Source organism: Pseudophryne corroboree, chromosome 4 (assembly GCF_028390025.1).
Source record: "Pseudophryne corroboree isolate aPseCor3 chromosome 4, aPseCor3.hap2, whole genome shotgun sequence".
Lineage (NCBI taxonomy): Eukaryota > Metazoa > Chordata > Amphibia > Anura > Myobatrachidae > Pseudophryne > Pseudophryne corroboree.
In genome coordinates, this window is record NC_086447.1 from 51,718,946 (window position 1) to 51,731,781 (window position 12,836).

Below are 12,836 nucleotides of genomic sequence, written 5' to 3' on the forward strand. Positions count from 1 at the left end.
ACAGGACCTCTGTCTGTTTCTGTATGTCATTTTTGCACATGCACGACTCAAACTAGTGATTAACTCCCGACTTCTCGCCCATTATATACGCCTGTTATATTCCCTGACACACCCATGGAACGGTTCTCTTGCACGTGTTGACGCTAGTTACCACCCAGAAAAACATACCTAGCAAGCGCACGGATGAGATGCGCATGGCTTGCGTGTACCTTCGCAATGATGCGGATGTAGCCCGCGGGGCATTCTTAATATTTGAAAAATAGCTCCTTGTGGTTGCAATCGAAGTTGCGTGCGAAAAGGGGTTAAAGTGCGCCCCCCAAAAATATCAGCTCCCCAGGAAGACTATAATATTCCTGCACCCAATCAATTACTAGTGTGTTCCTAAAACAAACTGGTGAATGACCAGCAATGAACGGGGCGCACGGTGCCCCTATTATTTGTAAAATGGCCGGATCTGCATATTGCCCAACCTTACAGATGTAGTGATAAAGAACGTCTGCAGCCTACACAAACGATGACATACGATGGCAGAGATATGGAGTGCCACTATCTGTCCATCAGTCTTTCTTGTCCTAAACCCTCCTATTATAAAATGGGGCTAAACTGAAAAATGCGGCTAATTTGTCTGTCTGGAGAGGTTACAACGGAGCCCTGGTCTCACATTCCCTAAACGAACGTATTGCCTGAGCACTGGTATTCATTGGAGACGCTTCTACTGAGTAGCTGGACAGGAGGTAGCAGACGCAAAGCAGGTTTGGGTGGTTCTCACCTCAGAGACCTGGACCTTTGTGATGTCTGGGACGGACTTGGGCCCGGCTGCCGTCTCCGCTGTTATCAGTCACCACATCACGATATTATCACTGCCCAAGGCACACGTGTATCCACAACACATCACGGGTCTGCTGTGCCCTATTATGGGCAGGTGCTTCTGTGGCCCAGATCTGGCCTGCAAAGCCATTTATTCCCCACATAGCGTCAAAACAAGTCACCTGCGCGCTCAATGGTTTCATAATCTACAGAGAAGCAAGCGCCATGCTATATATACTTATAACAAATGTTTATGTAGATTGTAAGCTCTTTCGTCCGCATTTATAGATACTCAATGAATAGCTCAAATGAATCAGCCCTAAAATGGTGCACACATAGCAATGCTACAATAGGATTGTTCCCTTGTCAGTGTATGTAGGGATGCAAACGCAGCAACAAACAATCTATATCCCGCTGAATTTGCACACCCCTGTATGTGGTTAATATGTGCAAGACAGCTTATCCCCCATCCCCCTGCCCCCCATGGCTCTAATGCCCTTCTCTTCACAGTCTACCCCCCATCTCTTCATATTAACACAGCAGGATAAAGATTTACAAACACCAGACATAGGCCCAGATTTATCCAGACTTAGAGAGTGATAAATTGCACGGTGATAAAGTACCAACCAATCAGCTCCTAACTGCCATGTTACAGGCTGTGTTTGAAAAAATGTCAGTTAGGAGCTGAATGATTAATACTTTATCACTCTCCAAGGCTTGATAAATCTGGGCCATAGTGGTCCTGTGTCCCAGCAGCTGCGGCACAACTACAGGTCCCAGTCTGCCTTGCCAGCGGTAAGTTACGTGGCTCTCCAGCTCCTGTGGAACTACAAGTCCCAGCATAACTGGAGAGGAGAGCTGCAGATCTTTCATACTTGGCACAGACTCGGGTGTGATACAGTAATGAGCTGTCAGGGAGACCACACCACCATTACTATACGTAATAAGCAGGACGGTCTCTGTCCCCAGGAAGGGCCCCAGTACAGTTTATGTTCCGCTCCCTTCCTTCAGGCCTATTCTGTGCTTCTATATTGCCCCCACATTAAAGGTGTCTGGATGGGGCTAGTCCTGATCACAGATAACATATACACATACATTAGCATAATGATGGGAACAGGTCAGAGTCGTACCGGAATTTACAGACAAAAAAAATCATTTTTATTGCCAATGTATCAGTATAGAGTATATAGCAGAGGTTTCCTATGTCAACTGCAGGTACCCCCAATTCCCATTGCAATAACAGCCCCATAGGTATTTATGGGGGCTGCTACATTGTGACATTTACAAAGCCCTAGAATTATATACTACAGGGTACATCCTGTAAAAGTTACTGGGGAGAGGGATGTGCAGGATCCCGCCCCTGCAATGGCCGCTCACCCATGCATGGTCTGATGACCTCTCATGGAGCCGGATGTACTAAGCGGAAAATGCTGTAAACTCCCTGTTTACCGCATTTTCCTGATGTACAGTACTAACCCCCGGCCGGCAGGTCAGCGCCGCGGTGGGGTACGCCAGCTTTAGCTGGCGATAGTCCATAGAAGCCTATGGGCTTCTCTCCGCGGCGCTGTGTGAGGGATCCGATCGGATCCCTCCCAGCATGCCCTGCGGCCGCCCCCCCGCACATGCGCAGACTGACTCCTGGGGCCGAATCCCGGAAGTCAGGCTGCCGCTGCGCATCGCGGAGGACAGCTCTTATCGGAAGAGCTGTCCTCCGCAATGCTGATCGCATATGTTAGTACATATGCGATCAGCATCGTGGCGCAGGGCGGCGATGTACATTAGTACATCCCGCCCATGGACAGTAGTGCTGCCAGACCCAGCCAGTAAAGTGATTGCATAAGCCATGGGTCTTCAACCTGCGGCCCTCCAGCTGCTGTGGAACTACACATCCCAGCATGTCTTGCCTCAGTTTTAGCATGTCTTAATAGTAAAACCGTGCAGGGCATGCTTGGATGTGTAGTTCCACAGCAGCTGGAGGGCCGCAGGTTGAAGACCCATGGCATAAGCGATCACTTTACGTTTACACATCGCAGGGACGGGCTCCTGTCAGAGCCTCCAGACAGACCTGTGATAATTACACGTTTGTAGCGTACAGCTACTACACCTTTTCCTCATACTAATTGCCGTCACTTCAGCGTACAGATACAGGAGCCTCACACAGTGGCCTCTGCAGTCAGGAACGCGTCACTCTGTGTAGTAAGACAGGGAAACGCTATTACCAGCCAGGTTGCCAGCAGTCCAGGACCAGTCCCATGCCTAGGTGATTTGTCCCTGGAGGAAAAGGAGCGGCCATTTTGTGGGCCTACATCTATTAAACTGCACACAATCCATTCACTAAGAACCAATAAATAAAAAAATAAAAAAAGGATCTTGTGTTATACTTAAGACCATAAGAGGATTTGTGTCAGGGGATTTTAGTGACATACACATAAACTTTCCAGCTAGCAGGACTGGGCTACTCAGTTAGGGCGAGCGGTGAGGCACTTAAGGGGTTACATCTGCGCTTTCTCAGCAGGATACGGGCCGGCTGCTGAGATGTTACCGGAGCTGGGAGTATTGATCAGATGGGGGACAATGAAGGAACTTATTGAATCAGGGAAAGCCGTGGAGGGGGCACAAAGCCCCATTTTCCCACCTCATTGTGCAGCGCTGCACAATGACACAGAGGCCTCTGTCTGAGCACAGCAGGGCAACACAGCTCCATCCATCCTGAGGGGAGAAAGACAGACAACAAAGGGCTTATTTCCCACTGATCCCCTCATAAGAATCCCTTTCACCAGGAGGAAACACACGGATTTACACCACTCTCCCCCTATTCCGGAGGGGGGTGGTACAACAAAACGCGACCCATGTATTACACTTCACACGTTGTTTTCAGGGGAGAAATGAGGGACACATTACATATTACCATCTCTACTATACTCATCAACCCTTCACTCACTTATGCGCTTAGAGGTTTACTAGATATCCTGTATGTTCGGAATGTGGGCCATTCACACGCAGGCGGGAGCTGCCATGTTGGGCAGCCATTTTGTTTGGTGTACCAGTCATACAGCTTGAGATCTGGCAATAACCAATGTCACGCAAACCAGCTTTGTGTACAAACTGCAATTTATTTCCAGAAAATTGCATGTGTCAGGAATTAAATAAGGGCCCTCATTCCGAGTTGTTCGCTCGCAAGCTGCTTTTAGCAGCATTGCACACGCTAAGCCGCCGCCTACTGGGAGTGAATCTTAGCTTATCAAAATTGCGAACGAAAGATTCTCAAAATTGCGAATAGAAATTTTGAAGCAGTTTCTGAGTAGCGCGACACTTACTCTGCCACTGCGATCAGTTCAGTCAGTTTCGTTCCTGGTTTGACGTCACAAACACACCCAGCGTTCGCCCAGACACTCCCCCGTTTCTTCAGACACTCCCGCGTTTTTCCCAGAAACGTCAGCGTTTTTTCACACACTCCCATAAAACGGCCAGTTTCCGCCCAGAAACACCCACTTCCTGTCAATCACACAACGATCACCAGAACGAAGAAAAAACCTCATAATGCCGTGAGTAAAATACCAAACTTCTTAGCAAATTTACTTGGCGCAGCCGTAGTGCGAACATTGCGCATGCACAGTTTGCGGAAAATCGCTGCGATGCGATGAAAAAGAACGAGCGAACAACTCGGAATGAGGGCCAATATTCCAACGTGACAGAGAGTCCTAGAGGAGGTGTTGTCAAATTGGCGATATTTAAGTGACTTCGCTCTCGTTGTTAAAAGAGGGGTGGAGGGTACAATGGGGAGATTCTTGTTTTATTTTGGGTTTCCGTAATACCACCGCCCCCAGGATAGTGCAGGCCATGATTATAATACAAGAATCTCAGGGAACATGTACATTATAAGACGAACACTGCCAACTTTAGGGCGGACCAAGTCGCCAACCAAATAATCGTTACGCTAAGCCTCTCTCAGCTGATCTGTTTCCTCATTAAAGAACAATATTTGGTTTAATAGGTTATAGAGGGGAAACATGTTTATAACCCACCCCTTGCTGCAAACATCTTAATGTACGTTAATAAACTGCAAGATTATTTACTTTACAGTTACAGACTGAACACGGAATCCCAGGGCTCAGCGATCACGGGTTATTTAATCCCCTAATAAACAGCGTTTAAGGGTTGTGAGGTGCTCGTTTATCAAAGCCATTTAATAAATAGTATTACAAGGACCAGAATAAAACCATTATAAGCTGCTATACTAAGGTAAAAAATGCTTTATTTTATACAGTGTAGTAAAATATAATTAACGGGTGCACCCACCCCCTACACTCAGTACAGGCAGCCATTTTGTAGCGATCCATTCACTAGGAAGTGCAGTAGTAGTGCCTCGTGGCTCAGTGATTTAACAAGACGGAAAAGGATTTTTTTATTTTTTTTTACGGATTTAAAATTCTAAGTGGATTTTGAAAACCCTCGATTTTTGCAAATTTTGCCTCTCAGATTTAAAAGAGCAATAATATTTAATGTAAAATAAGCCTGATTTTGCATTCACTATTATTGTCCTTTTAAATATGGCAGCTAAGGGGTATTTTCAATTCCTGTCGGATCCTTCAGTATTCAACACCATTCCCGACAATGCCAATCCGACTTTCTTTAAAGTCGGATTGACATTGTCGGAAACGGGGCTAAAACCTGTCGGGTTTGACCGCGCTTCCGACAGCAAACGTGGATTCCGACAATCCACGTGGTTTTGGACAAGTCAGGAATTCCCGACTTGTCGGAAAAAAACAGCCGCCATTGAATAGGTTGGAACCCCTTCTGACCTAAACCTGTCAGAAACTGCCGTCTTTCCGATAAGACGGCAGTTTCCGACAATAATTGAATACACCCCATAATATGCAAAAATGTGAAAATCCATTGCTTAGTAAATACCGTAAACCCCTAAGGCTCCTTCAGTTAGTTTCCACAGAGTAGGTACGGCATCACAGGATTAACTCATCAATAGGCCACAGGTAGCAATCCTGGGACGGTATTGACAGAAATCTGAAAATACTACGTCTTATTTCATTGAAAAAAAACCCCAAACATTTGCCAAGATGAAGTAACTGTAGAGAATGTGATGAATGGCTCCTTGGTTTTGTATTTACTGGAATAGCTGAAAACTCCTTCACACGACACAAAGAAAAAACATAAAAAGAGCAATTAATTATGCTCAGCGTAGTCACGCTACAAACTGATGCTTCGCCAACGATGCGTAGCAATATGCTGAATCCACCAATGTCAAACAAAAGTACGAGCGAGGTTAGAGGCACAGGAAAGTAGGGCTGAGTACTAAGAAAATAAAATAGTTTTACAAGTTTCAAATAAATACTGTAATAAACTCAGCATACAGAAAGAAAATCCTTTGCTATACAGGTTGTGACTTTGTCACAGATTGTAGGGATGTTCAAGGAAGAACAAGGGGGGCACGTAATATTTGCAACTGCGGGGTATTCAATTAGGGACGTTTTTCCACCTATGCGAAAAAGCTGCACTTTTCGCTATTTTTTAGGGCGAATGGGTATTCACCCTATTCAATAGCAGGGCTGTTTCGTCACCTAGGCGAAAGATTCAGCGGGAGCAAAAAACACATGGATCGGCGAATTTTGAGGCATTTTTCACCGATGCCTTTTTGCTTAAAAAAAGAAGAAGTGCAAAGACATTGGCGAAAATGCCTTAAAAAAACAGGCGAAAACGTCCCACAATTGAATACGTCGGGGGTGAATTCGATAGGCCCGAAATTGTCGGAACTAATTGAATACCCCTCTAAATACACATTTGCTTAGTATAAAAACAAAGGTATAATTAATATACACTAACCAGCTTTCAGATAATAAAAAAATACGATTCCTAAGCCCCTAGTACACTATAAGCAAATTTGAATGCAAATAAGATGCAAAATTCAGGAAAAAGTATGTACAGAACGGGAACAGCTACCCACGGCGAAGCTTCTTTGTCGCAACAAGCATCTGGCGCAGAAAGGATGAGTGTATGAGGCCACATGCATCTGTATAACCTAGCAGTGCCATAAATATGCACACAGAACAGGAACAATATGGCTGCCATCATGCCTGAACAGCACAGAGCAAAATGTTTGCTTCATGTCAGGTGAAAGCAACAGCAGCCAGTTTGACGGCAAATCTTCATATAACCAATGAAACAAGACGCAGATAAGCTTAAACTACTGTATTTTTATGTCTTTCTCCTCAGGTTAATTGTATGTTGTGTTACTAGCAGCGCAGTCTGTCTTCTGACTGTAGTGCAGGTTTGTGCAGTGTATTTGAGATATAATAAACAGCCCGGAGGTGCCTTCGCTTGGCCCATAAATCAACGTCTGGGGAGCAGCTGCTTCAGGGTAATAAGACGTGTTTGAGATTTTCTTAGTCACAACAAGGGGTTGCTTGGTGTCATCTCTGCAGCACTCTACCTACATCTAATCAGGTTATTCTGCACCCCAGCGAACGTTACATGATCTGCGCAGCCGCAAACTTATAAATCCACTAACAAAGTGTTGTTCCCAAAATGTACATGTAATACAGCAGCAATACGTGGCATAGTATATATATATATATATATATATCTATCTATCTATCTATCTATCTATCTATCTATCCCAAATCCCAATGTTAGAGGCTGCGGAGCTGCTGAACCTTCCTATAAGTATTACGCCTGGCTGGTAACATCCAGATTAGGGTGCAAGTCCACTGCTTGGGATCCATTCTCTCAGTCAGACCCACCTCCCATTGACTGGCTTGACCCCGTCTGCCCCGTCGCACCCTGTTACACATGCAGACCTCCGCAGGTGCAGCCTGCTCTGATTTCCAGCCACCTGCTTCTACATCCCATGGACCACAGTGACCACGGAGAGTGATGACAGGTTGCCTAATCCTCTGCACTCAGTTCTCAGTGCGCTAACCCGTATATCAGAATGAGGCTACACATATATATATATATATATATATATATATATACTGGCTTGGTCTACGTACAGATGGACAAAACAGCGAGTGAAAGACATTTCCTGGGTATCAATGTTTGGAGAGAGATAAATCAGAGAGAGAGATAAAGTACCAACCAATCAGATTCTGTCATGTTTCAAACACAGCCTGCAGCATGGCAGTTAGGAAGCTGATTGGCTGGTTCTTTATATCTCTCCAAGCTCTGATACGTCTCCCCCCCAAATCAGGGACGGACCAGTTTTTGGATGCTAATCCCAGGTGCGGCAATAAAAAAAGAAAATAACCCTTCACTGACTGAAGCACCCAATGTCTGCTTATTCTGCCTTACATCAGTCATTTTTATTTTGACCAATACATCTGTATTGAAAACAAAGGAGTACTCAATACTCTCCTGCAGCTCATAGTATGGACGACCGGGGCACAGGATGAGCAGAAACAGAGCTCTGGGACAAATACCAAATAATGCAATTTCCACAAACACCAAAAATATGCAAATGAATGATCCAACTTCAAAAGAAATGTCAACGGGGTCTCCAACTGTTTTGTCAGTCAGCAGCATTTAAAGTGGGGAATGTTACCGAACGGGTTCCTTTAACCCTCGCCTATACGGGAGGGGAGGAGGCGCCAGGTTTTGTAACTGTTACCAGCTTTCACACACATACAATAACACACATCATATATTTTATATTATATATATATATAGCTATATACAGGGTGCAATCAGAAATTTTGGAGCCTGGGACTGACAAAACTGATAAGAACCCCTCCCCCCTCATCTGCAAAAAGATTCTGCTGCACCGCTCCACACCATGTGGTGATGTCACATTTAGGCGGAGTGTTGCGGTTCTGCAGGAACGAATCACAGAGGGCCGATGCGCAGGGAAGACTTGTTTTAAGAAGTCCTCCCTGTGCATCGGCCCGTTGTTGTTGCGCAGCCTGGTGCAGCTCTCCAGGAATCAGCGGTAGGAGCCAGGAGTGGGCCCTTCTCTCCAGTCCTTGCAGTCCCCCCCTGATGGCGGCCCTGTAATATATATATATATAGTTTGTCTATGTAAATATAATAAGCAATAACTAGAATGCAGCCCTCACCTCCATGGCTAAAGCCGCAGTCTGCTGGTCGTAGTGGTTCAGGAGATTGGGCATGAAGGTGGAATTGTAGGGAAGGTCCTGACACATTCTCAGTATAATGGGCTCGCATGCAAATAGACTGTGCCCCACGGCGTGCTCAACGAGCGCAACAGCCACCCACACGGAGCACAAAACCGTGTAGGCAGCCATGGTAAAGCCAACCGAAGCCATGGCCGTTCTTCAGCTCCTATCCCGCGGAGTCCTCCGAGGGGACAGCTCTCTGGGGGGCGCCGACTTCAGTCTGCATTGATTATAGAGGGATTTCCAAAACATTCTCCGCGGACAGAAAAAGCAATATTATTCCCAGTGAGTTCCGTCTCATGTTACGATGTGGTTCATCTTTACGCAGAACGGATTCCAGTTTCCAGCGGCTAGCCGCACTCCCAAATGATTGTCTCCATTTTTCTACACGGAGGGCACAAGACCCGAAATCTTCATAACCTGAAAAAAAACGATGACAAGTCAAAACCAGCCCTAAAGTATGTTATAACACAGTATAGAACTACAGCAAGTCAATAGGCAGCAAACAGTAATTGGGAAGTTATATTGAGCCGTGACATCCGATAAACGATTATTTCAGCTCCAAAAATTACCTCAGGTTTTAATGCGACTCGGACATTTTGCTGTATTGTAAACTTCCTGTAGTGTACTTCTCACGGACAGGAAGTCAGGCGTGCAATGGAAAATTCTGCATAATCAAACCCAAAGATCAATGGGGGCTCATTCCGAGTTGATCGCTCGCTAGCTAGTTTTATCAGCCATGCAAACGCTATGCCGCCGCCCACTGGGGAGTGTATTTTAGCTTAGCATAAGTGCGAACGCATGTGCAGCCGGGCTCTGCAAAAAGCAGTTTGTGCAGTTCCTGAGTAGCTCAGAACCTACTCAGCGCTTGCGATCACTTCAGCCTATTCGTGTACGGATTTGACGTCACACACCTGCCCAGCGAACACCCAGCCACGCCTGCGCTTTTTCAGACACGCCTGCGTTTTTGCAAACACTCCCTGAAAACGGTCAGTTGACACCCAGAAACGCCCCCTTCCTGTCAATCTCCTTGCGGCCGCCAGTGTGACTGAAAACTTCACTAGAACCTGAGCACAACCACAAAGGACTTTGTACCCGTACGACGCGCGTGCGCATTGCGGAGCATACGCATGCGCAGAAATGCCAAATTTTTGCCCGATCGCTGCGCTGCGAACAACGGCAGCTAGCGGTCAACTCGGAATGACCCCCATTATACTCTATGACGTAGGTTATTCCTGCTGGAAATTGATGGAGCAACCCATATAATTAAGGCAAATTTGGACTCCACTGAGCAGGATAATATTTTTCCTGTTAACTTATTTAAAAAAAAAAAGTGGATAAAAACCGCGAACGCCAAAGTATATTTTCCGTTAAAACACTGGCAAAGACTCAGTCACTAAAAAACGCCTGGCACAAAAAGAGCGAAGCAGGATCTGCAATTACGTTTAATGCCGGATTAAGCACCTAAGCCGGAGGTAACAGGATGGAGCAAATCTAAGGGGTGTTATACACACAAGATAATAAGCAGGGCCTGCAAGATACAGCTAAGGCAGGACGTGACAAAAGAAACAATAAAATCTATTTAATAGAAACATTATAGGAGACACCGTACTGTTGTCAGAGAAATATGCAGTACGTGTTCGCTGACTGATTATAAAGGGCTTCCTGACAGGCCCGGGTAGTATTGTCTCATCTCTCAGCCTCATGCCCTGGGGCATTCCTGTCCAATAATAAGTGCTATATCTGCATTACAGGCAACAGCAGAAGCCTGGAAACACAGCGACAGCAACCGTGATTATATATGATGGAATGAACCAGCTCCTCAGATCTCGGACGGCGCGAAGACAAATAATGATTTACAATAAACACGGTATTTACAAAGACTGGTTCTCAGCTGTGTGATTGCGGGGTTATCTATTTCACTACAATTACACCATTGGCTGGATAATTCAGTCATGGTTATGTATGGAACAGTGAAACAAAAGTGCTGTAACCCATAGCAACCCAGGCCATTGGCCTACTTTCTCGACATCGTCTGCAGAGAGATCCCAGGAGGGAGATCTGGGATACGTGCGGGAAGGGGGGGAAGGGGTTGATGACGCATCTTGTGTCATTACGTCTTAGCATTACAGGAGTATGATGGCGCACAGAGACCAGTAGCGGCCATCTTCCGGCCACATACCAATGAGATCGACAGGATTATTATAGATTAATGTGGCCATTTTGGGGCTGTACCCGCTGCGATAGCAAACCAAATGCCCGAGGTCACCTGCAATACGGCAGTGCCTCTTGTCGGGTGTGGTATGACTTGTCGACAGTCATCATGAGGTGTGCGCCCGAATAGGGTGCATGGCCGGCAGCGGGGCGAGGCCCCATCAGTGTCACTCTTGGGGCCGTACCCAGCTCTTACAGAGGTGCTGGGCTTCCCCAGAGCTCTCCCCTCAATGTGAATAGAAGCCAATTCATGAGGTGGCAACAGCAACTTTTTATACCCGCAGGATACTGCGGCCTGCGGGTGGGGACGGCAGCGGGCAGGCTGTTTTAGCAGGGTGCCGCGATTAGGGCAGGGGCGCATTTTGCCACTCTGAAATCAGGCCCTGCTAAAACAGCCTAGCGAGAACACTATTGTGTTGGAATGAGGTGCACATTAATAAAAAATAAAAGCCTTTTTAAGTGCAGGTGTCGGAATGCTGCACCCACGTGGGACGAGCGTGTGTAAGGCAGATCTATACTACACTGTACAAGGCTAATGACACACCAGCAACGTGTACCTCAGAGACTGTACACATCTCTAGGAGCCCTGGACAGCAGCGGACCTGGGGGTCTAGTGTTACAACCAGGCCCGGCGCACACGGGGCTTCCCAGGCACCTCGCCGGTTACGGGTTACAGTGACAGGAGGATGTGTGCCGTGATGTGACTTATACAATGGCCGAGCCTTCTGTCAACCAACAGCAGTGGCCAAGTCTATTTTTACTCTCCAAAGGCATACATGCCAGGTTAATTAACCCCCGGTGTGTGTGTCTGGTTTAGAGTGCAAGCTCTGCGGGCCACGGGCTGACGCTCTTGATTAAATATTCTCTGTACAGTGCTGCGTAATGTGTAGGCGCTACTTAAAAACATTTTTACAAAATAATTATTAATAATAATAATACATCTGCCTAATGCGTACAAAATAAAATGTACACAGAAGGCGGATAACAACTACAACATGACCTGACAGTGGTGCTGATAAATAATAGGCTTAGGATAATACCTGACGACAAGCCTTAATATGCTAATGACCCGGGATTATCCATCGGGGTATTAATAATAGAGAGTGGATAGTAACCCTCGCACTGCCAGGCCGGGGACAAGTGACACAGCACTGCATGCATTATTCATGCGGCCTGAGCCCCCGAAAAAGACGGATGCCCGGCCGCTGCTGGGAAATTAGACTGTATGGGTGCACAAAGGAGGCCTGGTCCAGGGGGATGCACCATAGACACACACACAAGCATCACGCAATGCTGCAGGGTGATGCCGCCGGCTACATGGGCATGTGCAATAGCTACTGCAATATATTCTATCCTATGCAGCCAACAGCACGATGAGGCCCTGTTACCAGACCTACCCATTATATAGCTCAGACCTCTCCCACCGGTGACATTCCCACCACAACAATGCACCGGCTGCATTCAGATACACTCATCAATACAGTACTATATCCTCTATTGTAGCAGGATCACCTACAGTCACATCAATAACGTAATAACAGGCAGCCGTGGCACACATCACAGGGCCCTTCCCCATACACATATCATACTATCACTCCCGCAGCATCAGCAGCCAGAATAATACACAGGCACGCTGCTGTTATATACAGGGCCGGCATACATTACATTGCAGTATACAGTCTGTACGCT

At 46.4% G+C, this 12,836-nt stretch overlaps 1 protein-coding gene across 2 annotated transcripts in view; it reads right to left on the minus strand.

Annotated features, from left to right (window-relative positions):
* FZD3 (frizzled class receptor 3) overlaps nucleotides 1–12,836 on the minus strand; it is a 75,196-nt gene that overhangs the window by 61,597 nt on the left and 763 nt on the right. For both annotated transcript variants that reach the window (XM_063915037.1, XM_063915036.1), the window contains exon 2: nucleotides 8,874–9,353. In XM_063915037.1, the coding sequence (XP_063771107.1) occupies nucleotides 8,874–9,083 (210 nt within the window). In that variant the 5' untranslated portion in view covers nucleotides 9,084–9,353. The remainder of the gene's footprint in view (nucleotides 1–8,873; nucleotides 9,354–12,836) is intronic.